At 30.4% G+C, this 15,773-nt stretch overlaps 2 protein-coding genes across 2 annotated transcripts in view; one reads left to right on the top strand and one right to left on the bottom strand.

Moving 5' to 3' along the window:
• LOC145268612 (uncharacterized) overlaps nucleotides 1–15,773 on the top strand; it is a 746,770-nt gene that overhangs the window by 697,873 nt on the left and 33,124 nt on the right. The gene's annotated exons all lie outside the window — the stretch shown is intronic.
• Nucleotides 1–15,773, bottom strand: part of LOC145268613 (neuronal acetylcholine receptor subunit alpha-10-like) — a 106,299-nt gene that overhangs the window by 7,493 nt on the left and 83,033 nt on the right. Inside the window, exons 7-8 of the mRNA XM_080124082.1 lie at nucleotides 11,994–12,077; nucleotides 11,481–11,596 (exon numbers count right to left, since the gene is read on the bottom strand). Of these exons, the coding sequence (XP_079980208.1) occupies nucleotides 11,481–11,596; nucleotides 11,994–12,077 (200 nt within the window). The remainder of the gene's footprint in view (nucleotides 1–11,480; nucleotides 11,597–11,993; nucleotides 12,078–15,773) is intronic.

Genomic DNA, 15,773 nt, shown 5'->3' on the forward strand with positions numbered 1-15,773 from the left:
GATTTCTCATCCATTAACTGAGACCAAACAAGGGAGGGGGTTAAAGTAATTGGAATGCGGAGACTGATACTACACTCAGAAATCCCTAACCGTGCTAATGTTTTTATGTATTAATTTCAAAAAGCTGCTGAAACAGTTTATGATTTAAACATTACTTTATTTCAAGTATATTTTTAACAGTGGGGTGGGGGATATGAAGTCAGTCCCGGAAATGGCTGCAACCATTTACGTTTTAGACATTATTTGATTTAATGTATATTTTTAACAGTGGCATGGGGATGGGAAGTCAGTCCCGGAAAATGGCTGAAATAGTTTACGATTTAAACGTTACTTTATTTCATGTATATTTTTAACAGTGGCGTGGGAATGGGAAGTCAGTCCCAGAAAATGGCTGAAACAGTTTACGATTTAAACGTAATGGAAAATATGTAGTAACAGAATACCCAGGATCAAAAGATATAGGTGGAAGATATATTCTAGCAGAATACGCTGCGTCACCCAGGATTGGATAAGATAGGTGGAACATATATACTATGAGAATACCAGGAATTGATTGCTGTTTGTAATGAAATCAACCCAGAAAATATATCAAAGTTATTATTTATAAGGGAGAGACGATAAGGTGGGTTTAAATTATGAAAAATGATTGTCAAAATTAGTAGCATATCCAAGAATTATGAAAAATTATGAAATGTGAGTTAATTGACAGGTGTGCTTGTAATGAAATAATCAGCCAGGCAATATATCAATTACTATTTTAGTAAGGGAGGGGGGATACAGTTTTAACAAAATGGTTACAATAATATGATGGTGTCTTCATTCATGCTGAATGCTCACAGAATGCCCAGCAGCAATATATTACATATGAAAGATGCTACTGTGGAATTTCCACAGGTCTCGTTAATATTTAACTAATATTTAACTAATTGCAACATGATTAGTAAATAGATAACATTGCTTTTAGTTGAAATCGACATAAGTAGTTATTTATTTATTTATTTTTATTTTTTTTAATGAAAAAGGAGGATGGACCTATAATTTTATTTTTAATGAAAAAGGAGGATGGACCTATAAATTTTTTTTTTTTTTTAATGAAAAAGGAGGGTGGACCTATAAATTTTTTTTTTTTTTAATGAAAAAGGAGGATGGACCTATAAATTTTTTTTTTTTTTTAATGAAAAAGGAGGGTGGACCTATAAATTTTTTTTTTTTTTTAATGAAAAAGGAGGGTGGACCTATAAATTTTTTTTTTTTTTTAATGAAAAAGGAGGGTGGACCTATAAATTTTTTTTTTTTTTTAATGAAAAAGGAGGGTGGACCTATAAATTTTTTTTTTTTTTTAATGAAAAAGGAGGATGGACCTATAATTTTTTTTTTAATGAAAAAGGAGGATGGACCTATAATTTTTTTTTTTTAATGAAAAAGGAGGATGGACCTATAATTTTTTTTTTTTTTTAATGAAAAAGGAGGGTGGACCTATAAATTTTTTTTTTTAATGAAAAAGGAGGATGAACCTATAATTTTTTTTTTTTAATGAAAAAGGAGGATGTACCTATAATTTTTTTTTTTAATGAAAAAGGAGGATGGACCTATAAATTTTTTTTTTTTTTTAATGAAAAAGGAGGGTGGACCTATAAATTTTTTTTTTTTTTAATGAAAAAGGAGGATGGACCTATAAATTTTTTTTTTTTTTTAATGAAAAAGGAGGGTGGACCTATAAATTTTTTTTTTTTTTTAATGAAAAAGGAGGGTGGACCTATAAATTTTTTTTTTTTTTTAATGAAAAAGGAGGGTGGACCTATAAATTTTTTTTTTTTTTTAATGAAAAAGGAGGATGGACCTATAAATTTTTTTTTTTTTTTAATGAAAAAGGAGGATGGACCTATAATTTTTTTTTTAATGAAAAAGGAGGATGGACCTATAATTTTTTTTTTTTAATGAAAAAGGAGGATGGACCTATAATTTTTTTTTTTTAATGAAAAAGGAGGATGTACCTATAATTTTTTTTTTTAATGAAAAAGGAGGATGAACCTATAATTTTTTTTTTTAATGAAAAAGGAGGATGGACCTATAATTTTTTTTTTTTAATGAAAAAGGAGGATGGACCTATAATTTTTTTTTTTTAATGAAAAAGGAGGATGGACCTATAATTTTTTTTTTTTAATGAAAAAGGAGGATGGACCTATAATTTTTTTTTTTAATGAAAAAGGAGGATGGACCTATAATTTTTTTTTTTAATGAAAAAGGAGGGTGAACCTATAATTTTTTTTTTTAATGAAAAAGGAGGATGGACCTATAATTTTTTTTTTTAATGAAAAAGGAGGATGAACCTATAATTTTTTTTTTTAATGAAAAAGGAGGATGGACCTATAATTTTTTTTTTTTAATGAAAAAGGAGGATGAACCTATAATTTTTTTTTTTTAATGAAAAAGGAGGATGAACCTATAATTTTTTTTTTTAATGAAAAAGGAGGATGAACCTATAATTTTTTTTTTTTAATGAAAAAGGAGGATGGACCTATAATTTTTTTTTTTAATGAAAAAGGAGGATGGACCTATAATTTTTTTTTTAATGAAAAAGGAGGATGAACCTATAATTTTTTTTTTTTAATGAAAAAGGAGGATGAACCTATAATTTTTTTTTTAATGAAAAAGAAGGATGAACCTATAATTTTTTTTTTAATGAAAAAGGAGGATGAACCTATAATTTTTTTTTTTTAATGAAAAAAGGAGGGTGAACCTATAATTTTTTTTTTTTAATGAAAAAGGAGGATGAACCTATAATTTATTTTTTTAATGAAAAAGGAGGATGGACCTATAATTTTTTTTTTTTAATGAAAAAGGAGGATGGACCTATAATTTTTTTTTAATGAAAAAGGAGGATGGACCTATAATTTTTTTTTTAATGAAAAAGGAGGGTGAACCTATAATTTTTTTTTTTAATGAAAAAGGAGGGTGAACCTATAATTTTTTTTTTTTTAATGAAAAAGGAGGATGAACCTATAATTTTTTTTTTTTAATGAAAAAGGAGGATGAACCTATAATTTTTTTTTTTAATGAAAAAGGAGGATGGACCTATAATTTTTTTTTTAATGAAAAAGGAGGATGGACCGATAATATTTTTTTTTTAATGAAAAAGGAGGATGAACATATAATTTTTTTTTTTTAATGAAAAAGGAGGATGAACCTATAATTTTTTTTTTAATGAAAAAGGAGGATGAACCTATAATTTTTTTTTTTTAATGAAAAAGGAGGATGAACCTATAATTTTTTTTTTTTAATGAAAAAGGAGGGTGAACCTATAATTTTTTTTTTTAATGAAAAAGGAGGATGAACCTATAATTTTTTTTTTTAATGAAAAAGGAGGATGGACCTATAATTTTTTTTTTAATGAAAAAGGAGGATGGACCTATAATTTTTTTTTAATGAAAAAAGGAGGATGGACCTATAATTTTTTTTTAATGAAAAAGGAGGATGAACCTATAATTTTTTTTTTTAATGAAAAAAGGAGGGTGAACCTATAATTTTTTTTTTTAATGAAAAAGGAGGGTGAACCTATAATTTTTTTTTTTAATGAAAAAGGAGGATGGACCTATAATTTTTTTTTTAATGAAAAAGGAGGATGAACCTATAATTTTTTTTTTAATGAAAAAGGAGGATGGACCTATAATTTTTTTTTTAATGAAAAAGGAGGATGAACCTATAATTTTTTTTTTAATGAAAAAAGGAGGATGAACCTATAATTTTTTTTTTTTTAATGAAAAAAGGAGGATGAACCTATAATTTTTTTTTTAATGAAAAAGGAGGATGAACCTATAATTTTTTTTTTAATGAAAAAAAGGAGGATGAACCTATAATTTTTTTTTTTAATGAAAAAGGAGGATGAACCTATAATTTTTTTTTTTAATGAAAAAGGAGGATGAACCTATAATTTTTTTTTAATGAAAAAAGGAGGATGAACCTATAATTTTTTTTTTTTAATGAAAAAGGAGGATGAACCTATAATTTTTTTTTTTTTAATGAAAAAGGAGGATGAACCTATAATTTTTTTTTTTTAATGAAAAAGGAGGATGGATCTATAATTTTTTTTTTTAATGAAAAAGGAGGATGGACCTATAATTTTTTTTTTTAATGAAAAAGGAGGATGAACCTATAATTTTTTTTTTTTAATGAAAAAGGAGGATGGACCTATAATTTTTTTTTTTAATGAAAAAGGAAGATGGACCTATAATATTTTTTTTTTAATGAAAAAGGAGGATGAACCTATAATTTTTTTTTTTTAATGAAAAAGGAGGATGGACCTATAATATTTTTTTTAATGGAAAAAGAGGATGGACCTATAATTTTTTTTTAATGAAAAAAGAGGATGGACCTATAATTTTTTTTTTTTAATGAAAAAGGAGGATGGACCTATAATATTTTTTTTAATGGAAAAAGAGGATGGACCTATAATTTTTTTTTAATGAAAAAGGAGGATGAACCTATAATTTTTTTTTTTTAATGAAAAAGGAGGATGGACCTATAATATGTTTTTTAATGAAAAAAGAGGATGGACCTATAATTTTTTTTTTTAATGAAAAAGGAGGATGGACCTATAATTTTTTTTTAATGAAAAAGGAGGATGGACCTATAATATTTTTTTTAATGGAAAAGGAGGATGGACCTATAAATTTTTCTTTTTTTTAATGAAAAAGGAGGATGGACCTATAAATTTTTTTTTTAATGAAAAAGGAGGATGAACCTATAATTTTTTTTTTTATGAAAAAAGGAGGATGAACCTATAATTTTTTTTTTAATGAAAAAAGGAGGATGAACCTATAATTTTTTTTTTTTAATGAAAAAGGAGGATGGACCTATAATTTTTTTTTTTAATGAAAAAGGAGGATGGACCTATAATTTTTTTTTTAATGAAAAAGGAGGATGGACCTATAATTTTTTTTTTTAATGAAAAAGGAGGATGGACCGATAATATTTTTTTTTTTAATGAAAAAGGAGGATGAACCTATAATTTTTTTTTTTAATGAAAAAGGAGGATGAACCTATAATTTTTTTTTTTAATGAAAAAGGAGGATGAACCTATAATTTTTTTTTTTTAATGAAAAAGGAGGATGAACCTATAATTTTTTTTTTTTAATGAAAAAAGGAGGGTGAACCTATAATTTTTTTTTTTAATGAAAAAGGAGGATGAACCTATAATTTATTTTTTTAATGAAAAAGGAGGATGGACCTATAATTTTTTTTTTAATGAAAAAGGAGGATGGACCTATAATTTTTTTTTTTAATGAAAAAAGGAGGATGGACCTATAATTTTTTTTTAATGAAAAAGGAGGATGAACCTATAATTTTTTTTTTTTAATGAAAAAAGGAGGGTGAACCTATAATTTTTTTTTTTTAATGAAAAAGGAGGGTGAACCTATAATTTTTTTTTTAATGAAAAAGGAGGATGAACCTATAATTTTTTTTTTAATGAAAAAGGAGGATGAACCTATAATTTTTTTTTTAATGAAAAAGGAGGATGGACCTATAATTTTTTTTTTTAATGAAAAAGGAGGATGAACCTATAATTTTTTTTTTAATGAAAAAAGGAGGATGAACCTATAATTTTTTTTTTAATGAAAAAAGGAGGATGAACCTATAATTTTTTTTTTTTAATGAAAAAGGAGGATGAACCTATAATTTTTTTTTTAATGAAAAAAGGAGGATGAACCTATAATTTTTTTTTTTTAATGAAAAAGGAGGATGAACCTATAATTTTTTTTTTTAATGAAAAAGGAGGATGAACCTATAATTTTTTTTTTAATGAAAAAAGGAGGATGAACCTATAATTTTTTTTTTTTAATGAAAAAGGAGGATGAACCTATAATTTTTTTTTTTTTAATGAAAAAGGAGGATGAACCTATAATTTTTTTTTTTAATGAAAAAGGAGGATGGACCTATAATTTTTTTTTTTAATGAAAAAGGAGGATGGACCTATAATTTTTTTTTTTAATGAAAAAGGAGGATGAACCTATAATTTTTTTTTTTTAATGAAAAAGGAGGATGGACCTATAATTTTTTTTTTAATGAAAAAGGAGGATGGACCTATAATATTTTTTTTTTAATGAAAAAGGAGGATGAACCTATAATTTTTTTTTTTAATGAAAAAGGAGGATGGACCTATAATATTTTTTTTAATGGAAAAAGAGGATGGACCTATAATTTTTTTTTAATGAAAAAAGAGGATGGACCTATAATTTTTTTTTTTTAATGAAAAAGGAGGATGGACCTATAATATTTTTTTTAATGGAAAAAGAGGATGGACCTATAATTTTTTTTTAATGAAAAAGGAGGATGAACCTATAATTTTTTTTTTTTAATGAAAAAGGAGGATGGACCTATAATATTTTTTTTAATGAAAAAAGAGGATGGACCTATAATTTTTTTTTTTAATGAAAAAGGAGGATGGACCTATAATTTTTTTTTTAATGAAAAAGGAGGATGGACCTATAATATTTTTTTTAATGGAAAAGGAGGATGGACCTATAAATTTTTCTTTTTTTTAATGAAAAAGGAGGATGGACCTATAAATTTTTTTTTTAATGAAAAAGGAGGATGAACCTATAATTTTTTTTTTATGAAAAAAGGAGGATGAACCTATAATTTTTTTTTTAATGAAAAAAGGAGGATGAACCTATAATTTTTTTTTTTTAATGAAAAAGGAGGATGGACCTATAATTTTTTTTTTTAATGAAAAAGGAGGATGGACCTATAATTTTTTTTTTTTAATGAAAAAGGAGGATGGACCTATAATTTTTTTTTTTTAATGAAAAAGGAGGATGGACCTATAATTTTTTTTTTTAATGAAAAAGGAGGATGGACCTATAATTTTTTTTTTTTAATGAAAAAGGAGGATGAACCTATAATTTTTTTTTTTAATAAAAAAGGAGGATGGACCTATAATTTTTTTTTTAATGAAAAAGGAGGATGGACCTATACTTTTTTTTTTTAATGAAAAAGGAGGATGGACCTATAATTTTTTTTTTTTAATGAAAAAGGAGGATGGACCTATAATTTTTTTTTAATGAAAAAAGGAGGGTGAACCTATAAATTTTTTTTTTTTAATGAAAAGGAGGATGGACCTATAATTTTTTTTTTAATGAAAAAGGAGGATGAACCTATAATTTTTTTTTTTAATGAAAAAGGAGGATGGACCTATAATTTTTTTTTTAATGAAAAAAGGAGGATGGACCTATAAATTTTTTTTTTTTTAATGAAAAAGGAGGGTGAACCTATAAATTTTTTTTTTAATGAAAAAGGAGGATGGACCTATAATTTTTTTTTTAATGAAAAAGGAGGATGGACCTATAATTTTTTTTTTTAATGAAAAAGGAGGATGAACCTATAATTTTTTTTTTAATGAAAAAGGAGGATGAACCTATAAATTTTTTTTTTAATGAAAAAGGAGGATGGACCTATAATTTTTTTTTTTAATGAAAAAAGGAGGGTGAACCTATAATTTTTTTTTTTTAATGAAAAAGGAGGATGGACCTATAATTTTTTTTTTTTAATGAAAAAGGAGGATGAACCTATAATTTTTTTTTTTAATGAAAAAGGAGGATGGACCTATAATTTTTTTTTTTTAATGAAAAAGGAGGATGGACCTATAATTTTTTTTTTTAATGAAAAAGGAGGATGAACCTATAATTTTTTTTTTTAATGAAAAAGGAGGATGGACCTATAATTTTTTTTTTTTAATGAAAAAAGGAGGGTGAACCTATAATTTTTTTTTTTAATGAAAAAGGAGGATGAACCTATAATTTTTTTTTTTAATGAAAAAGGAGGATGAACCTATAAATTTTTTTTTTAATGAAAAAGGAGGATGAACCTATAATTTTTTTTTTTAATGAAAAAAGGAGGGTGAACCTATAATTTTTTTTTTTAATAAAAAAGGAGGATGGACCTATAATTTTTTTTTTTAATGAAAAAGGAGGATGGACCTATAATTTTTTTTTTAATGAAAAAGGAGGATGGACCTATAATTTTTTTTTTAATGAAAAAAGGAGGATGGACCTATAAATTTTTTTTTTTTTTAATGAAAAAGGAGGGTGAACCTATAAATTTTGCACAAACATTAAACACTATACAATGGAAATATGTCACAGATTCTTATAAGGATATTAGAGATAAACCGTAATAACCAGATATATTCTGACACTACATTAACCAGATTACTTAGATAAAACTTTTGCAATTTTAACAAAAGGGCTACGAATTTCCACAGGTCCCGCTAGTTATTATTATTACTACTACTATTTTATTTACATCCTTCTGCATATTTTCATAGTTTCATATCCTTTTATATTAATTCCATTCATACTTTGCAATTTTTAATTTACTTAATTTCTTAAAGACCTTTTATAGTCAATGCATTTTTTTTTATATGGGGATCACCACTTATCAAGGCTCGGAAGCCACTCAGGGATAAGGGTTATTGTGTGTACAATAATCAATGGAATAATATCGTAGTAATAGATTTGATAAAGTGTCTTACTTAAGGGGGCGATTAATCAGGAATTTGTTTATGTTGGACTTGAAGACATCCAAGTTGTAGTCAGGTGGGAAACAGGTAAACGGAAGAGAATTCCACAGGCGTGCACTTCTCAGAAAGAAGCTTTGTTCATTGAATCTACGTTTTGATTTAGGCACAGATAAAGAGTGGGGGAAATTACTGACAGTGGTTTTAGCTAGACGGGTGTTTATCGTGAAAGATTTGCGAGGGGGGACCAGAGATTGGAGCGCAGACAAGCACTTGCCATAGAAATAAAGATAAAACAAAGACAGGCTTGCAATGTCTCTTCTGTGGAAGAGAGGTTGCAGGGAAGAGAAAAGGGCATCCCCTACTAAGCCAGGAAGTCTATTTTGAACTTTGTCAAGGCAGGATAAGCTGTTTTTAGAAGATCCAGCCCAGATGCGGCAGCAGTACTCTATCTTTGGACGTACTTGGCTTTTATATAGATAGAGATTTAAATAGATAAATGCACTTAAGTTGGATGTAACTAAGCTTGCTTTGAGAGGACGCATCTTAGTTATTGCTGTAACGTAATCCCCCATTGAGGAGTGTTAGAACTACGCAGAGGTAGCTTTGTATTCCTGGGTGACGCCAGATAACGCAAGGATTTAAGATAGAGAAGATAAATATACATATTTTATTTTATGTCAAAATAGATATTGTTTGAAAACCAGAGAAATATATTTTTACGGCTAAAAGTTGACGACAGGAAATTTCACTTAGAACCTTGTCTGGCCTTACATGAACGCAGGGTCGGGTGTCAGAATTGACATATGTCCTTGAAAATGGTGAGAGAATTTCAGGTGTGGGAACGGTGCCCACCCAGGGACCTGGGGCTTAGGATTTCGTGGAGATTTCGTGGCAAAATCCTATTGGCTGGGGAGAATTTCCACCCCCATCCACTTACCTTACTATATATACGACTGTCGGGCGAAAATTAGCCAGTGTTTCAGAGAAGAGTTGAGTCGAAGAGAGTTTTAGCTCAGATTAGAGCAGAGACGTGACCCCTCCCCACCTCATACATCCATCGGTCGCTTTCTGTGAAGAGAGTTGAGACTTTGAAAAGAACTTACAAAATCTGAATGAGAATTGTAAAAACATTTGTACATAATTTTATGAGAATTAAGCTTTTGTAGATAGACTACAATCGTTGTCTTTCTTCCTGCCTGCCGCTTCGATATTCGCTTTCAGCATACCAGATTATGTAACAACCTCGGAGGAGCCTAGACGACACGCGCCAAGATTCTGTGAAATAAGAGTCCTAGCCACCTCCTCGAGGGAGGCGTTACATTGCAAACAACGCCCCCCCTCTCAATCCGCATAGATCTTTAACTTGCCAAACTCCATATGACATGTATCCAACAACTAACTGCTACAGTTCAGAAGTTAGTGCCACATCCTTAACTGCTTGTCTTTCTCCTTCTCCTTTTAGTTCTTATTCCTCTCTTTCTCTTCCTCTTACCCTACCTCTGATTTCAAAGTTTTACTCATCTTACACCCTTCTTTTCCACTTTTTTCCTCTCTCTCCCTCCTCGTTCGAGTCTGGTTGAATATTTTAAACTCCCCCTCGCCTCTTACCACCTTCCAATGTTTATTAAATCTTAAAACTTAACTGTTGTCGAATTAGAATTGAAATTCTTTCCCTCCTACCTTTTTTTGTGCTTCTTCTAATATCGTTTTTCTAATCATAATAACGTGATCTGTAAAGTCTGATGAAGATACTGGGTTATGGATATGATTCGCTAACTGAAACATGTGTAACTAAGCAGATTAAATGGTAATAAAATATATATATATTTGCTCTGCAATAGTATTGAGCACTTTTTCAGATTTTTACTAATCACCATTTTTTCTATATATATATATATATATATATATATATACAGGGTGACCCCCCCCCCAAAAAAAAAAAAAACAGAGGATATTCAATTGTTTTTCTGAGCATTTTACAGTTAACAGAGAAAAAAAGGCCAACGACCCTAGTGTTTTGATGTGATGTTTTGAATATAATAAACTAGGTCCCTAAATGCCAGAAATAGTTTCTTCCCTCGAACAGCTAGACTTTGGAATTCCCTTCCTGCTACCTGATTTCCTGACTGTACTGATATGCAGAAGTTTAAATGTAATGTAAACCAATATCTTGTTAATCTTTCCTAGACATGATCTCAAATAGTATCCCCTTACGTCCAAGTGGCGATGTGCCTTGTTAGGGTGAACGTAAGTAAAATAAAAATTGGAGATCATGTCTAACAGGCGGCTGTGGGGAGTTGAGCAACGAGATGTTTGTTCACATTAAATTTAATTTTCTGCATCCCAATACAGCCAGAGAAGCAGGAAACAGGAAGGGAATTCCAAAGACCACCAGTCTTATTAGAGTCCTATTAGAGTAGACGGCTTTCTGGCATCTAAGAACCTTAACAGTAAAAGGGCGAGATTTTGCTGCTAGACGGGTTTGTCAGGGATGTATGTACATCGATAGGGTGCACGTGCAACGAGTTCATCAGATCACAGTTTATTAAAGTCCTTGTTGAGAGAATGGACAAGTCCTCAGGTTCCCCACTCTTTATCTGTGCCTAAATACAAACGTAGATTCCATGAGCAAAGTTTCTTTCTTAGAACTGCACGCCAGTGGAACTCTCTGCCGCTTGCCTGTTTTCCACCTTACTACAACTTGGACGTCTTCAAGTCTAACATAAACAAACTCCTGACAAACCGCCCCCTTAAGTAAGACACTCTATCAAAACCCCCAATACTAATGATTATTACAATACTATCTCATTGATTACTGTACACGCAATAACCCTTATCCCTGAGTGGCCTTCGGGCCTTGATAAGTGGTGACCCCCATGTAAAAAAAAAAAAAAGTGTTACGAACTCTCTCAGTGATATGTGAGGAGGCAACTTGAAAAACAAGGAAAAGTTTAACACTTACGGCCCGCAAGACTTTCGGTACTTCTCGACAAGATTCACAATTTGACAGACTAACGACTAACGCGTTTATCAGGGTTGCCAAACATAACATGATCAGGTTGAACATCAGGAAAACGGCTGCGGATAGAAAATGCAATAAGTAAGTAACGTACACACACACACACACACACACACACACACACACACACACAAGAAAAATAAATATTTATTGATTTAAAACAACCAGTAATTGATAAAATAATAATAATCCAAAACTGTTGTCAGTGTGAAATCAACAAAATATAAATTTTGTAGATCAGCTGTGTTGTGTTGTATTCACTGTCAGTGTGTATATATATCGTAGACAAAAGTAGATTTAGAAACTATATAAACCGAAAAGCACATTTGAACGACTGGCCACAGCGAATATATGTATGAGATCTTTCTTTTCTGTTTCAAGGTGTGACGTCATAATCTTAAGTAGAAATTTAAACTCCATTTTGAACAATGCTATGATGAACAAGCTCATACTTACCAAAACAAGGTGTAGTACCCGCCGCCGGCAAGACGGAATACGTGTACAGAAGAATCACAAAGAAGGCACAGAATAATAAAATACCTACAATGAAAAAAATAAAAATAAAAAAGTAACTTTTAAAAATCTGAAATAATAAAATACAACGAAAAGATTTTTTGAAAAAAAAAAAAATAAGGTGTAAGAAAAATAAAAGATATTAATACAGTTGCGCTAGATTAAAAAAATATCGGATACAGATATTTCAGTTTCTATTAGCAAAAAAAAAATTAAAATCTTAAATAGATAAAAATTACAACAAAACAATTTAAAAAAAATTAATTTAAAAAAGTCTGAGATAATAAATACCTACAAAAAAAAATTTAATAAAAGGTGTAAAAATATCTTTATCTGTGCCTAAACCTAAACATGAATTCCATGAACAAAGTTTTTTTCTTAGAACTGCACACCTGTGGAACATTTCCCTGCTTTCCAACTGATTACAATATGGTCATTTTCAAGTCCAACGTAAACAAGTTCTTGATGAGTCGTTCCCTATTTACCAAATTTCTACTACTAATGATTGCTACGATATTTTCCCATTAACTACTGTACACTCATTAAACCTTATCCTCGAGTGGCCTCCGGGCCTTGATAAGTGGTGATGAAAGATATGAATGTGATTTCATTAGCAAAAAAAAAGAAAAAAAAAAAAAAAAGATCGTAAATCGAGATGAATTTCCCAACCTAGAAGACACGACCAGAGATTTACAGAGAGAGGGAGACACTGCCAGAGATTTACGGAGAGAGGGAGACACTGCCAGAGATTTACGGAGAGAGGGAGACACTGTCAGAAATTTACAGAGAGGGGGAGACACTGTCAGAAATTTACAGAGAGAGGGAGACACTGCCAGAGATTAACACAGACAGGGAGACACTGCCAGAGATTTATGGAGAGAGGGAGACACTGCCAGAAATTTACAGAGAGAGGGAGACATGGCCAAATATATAAAGTTTTCCATTTAAATCACAAAGGAAAAGGAAAAATGACTTTCAAAGAAAAATCTGTTGCGTTTCAATTAAAAAAAAAAATCCAGTGATACAGGGAGAGGGGGGACACAGACATGTTTCGATTTTTTTTTTTTTTTGTATAGACCAATCGCCATATACCACTATGTTCCTCAGACCCTCCTCTACATGAAGCACAGCTTGGAGGTACAGAATATATTTGACAACATGATCGAAATCCTATGTTTATGATGGCAACCCAACAGCACGTCTGCTGAAAAAAAGACAAACTGGCTGATGTGGAGACACTGCTCACCTTTATACGCCCTGCACATTGTATATATCTTTTATCTACCTATGCTCGTCGGGGGGTATATATAAACGGGTGTAATTTGTATTCATTAGTTCCTACTTTTGAACATCTTATCCTCGAGTGGCTTCCGGGCCTTTATAAGTGGTGACTTGTAAAAAAAAAATGCACACTCGACTATGTACCCCGCTACATAATAATGTGACACCAACTTTAAACACAGATTGCGGCGCTTCTACACTATTGGTGTAACACCAAAGAGGGGCCACATCAGATCAGTAGGGTCGATGTGACGTTTTTGTTAAATGTGATAATCAATCCCGGGCGAACACCGGTTACAAAAAAAAAAATAGTAATTTTTTTTGTTAATATTTTTATGTATCAAAATCTTGTTGTTGAGATACCATACGGTCGGGGGATAGAAGTGGAGGTCGCCTGCTAAACTTCAAAGCGAAAGATCACTTAAAACAATAATAAATGCTTTAGCCAAAAGGGACAGAATGATAACTTCAAAAAAACATACGTTTTGCTTTCAAGTCGAGGGAAATATTTTTTTCTTTGATTGCTTTGAACTAAAAAACCACACACACGTAATTGTTGGCCTCACAAAATATATTTGTGACAAGATCAAAACAAAAGATAAGACACGTTTTAAGTCTCCAAGCATAGTTTTGGGACAATTGAAGTCAAAAATCACTGATCAGTCACACAATGATCTACAAAGCTATTCTTGTGATTTGTGAGGCAAAACTAAATTGTCTTTCAGAAAATCATAGGTTTATATGGTTAATATACCTGTTTTCAACCGGAAAAAAAACGATATAACTGAAAAAAAGGCCTAAAATGGAGATATTTTAGTGACAATTTTTGTTACCTCACCACAAAGAAGAGCCAAAAATCACTTTTAGACATGAAACTAAGGGAAGTAAATAATCATTTTCGTTCAACAATAGTATAAAATTGCATTTGTGCAAAAAAACGCTGCTCATAGAACTCTCTTCGAATTTTACCCATTCTCTTCAATTACAGGCTGTGACAATTTTTTCAAAAAATGCGTCTTTTTGGCAAAGATCCCTCTAAAATGATGACAAACGAAGCAAACACTGTCCCTATGGTCATTTCTCAGTAACCTTGATCAGTTAGCTTTCATTTAAGCTTTAGAACAGCAGCAACCGGCTAGCGGTTCCCAAAATATTGCACGTTTTGTTTAACCGGGTGAAAAGTGAAGCCGAAAATAATTTTTTCTGTAAAAAAAACAAAACAAAAAAAAACCTGCCTTCAATTTTCGAAAAATCAAAAATCCCTTCTATACAACTTGTCACTAATATCAATCTGAACAACTTGTATATCAGGAATTTTTGATTTTGGCCAAATTGAAGACGTACATTTTTTTTTACAGTAATATTTTTTTTCTCCAAATTTGTCCCCCAGCAGTATTTTTCACAGTTGATACCAAATTATGTGCTAACAAAGTGGTCATATCACTTCTGATAGGTTTCCACAACTATTACCTCCAACAGAGTTGAAAACTAAGTGACTCACCCTTCATTTTTGCTTTGAGGGTTTCCCTTGTGAATGATTTATATGTCATGGTAGGCAGTATAGGTTGGATGTATAGAAGTAACATTTCACAGCTCCATCGTATTGTTTGAAGTCAAGGAATACCCTCATGAATTATTCAAGTGTTATGGGTGAACTGAAAAGAAGGTTTTCACGTGGAGCAGGTGTGAAAAATCCTCCCCTTAACATGAAGGAAGTTGTGTGAGATCTTCACTTGTATGTGTGTTGTATCAGTAGTGAGGAGAAACAGTTCTGACCTAAAAACGTAGTCCTTTTAACTGTATGTAAATATGTAAATAGTCATGATGGCTATGTCATTCTGATTAATACTTTTTCTTTTTTCAGAATAATTCACATAGCGACCCTCTCTAGTAACAACTATGGTTTTTGAAAAAAAGAGAGGGCGAAAGAAGGGATCTACAACAACAGGATACTCCAATTTGACGAAGGAGGAGAAAGTGAAATACCACGAAGATGCAGTACATAAACATCGTGAGAAGGCAGCAACAGCAAATCCACCATTTCCACCTCCAACAAAACTTCCATCAAATGCATCAACACCCTTAAATGAGGAAAAACCAACGACTTCAACATCTGGAAAACGTGGCAGACCACCTTTAGAAGCAGCAGCGATGACACCAAGAACGCGATCATGCCGGAAGACTGAGCAACAACGATGAGCTGGGGGGAAATCTGTTGGATGCAAAACGAGCTGCTCGCTCCAAAAACATTATGGAACTGTACAACCGAGCACTTGGTCTTAAACTATCTTCCTTTTGATAACAGATTTTTGCATCAGTACTAGTATACTCTTGTTATGTTGTCTTCTGTTCATTTCAGACATTTCTAAACTTAAACTGGGAATCTTATGTATCCATTACCCATCATTCTTCAATAAAAAGATGTCTTAATGAGAGGTTAAG

This window comes from Euprymna scolopes, chromosome 44 (assembly GCF_053919585.1).
Source record: "Euprymna scolopes isolate OS-2025 chromosome 44, ASM5391958v1, whole genome shotgun sequence".
Taxonomy (NCBI): Eukaryota; Metazoa; Mollusca; class Cephalopoda; order Sepiida; family Sepiolidae; genus Euprymna; species Euprymna scolopes.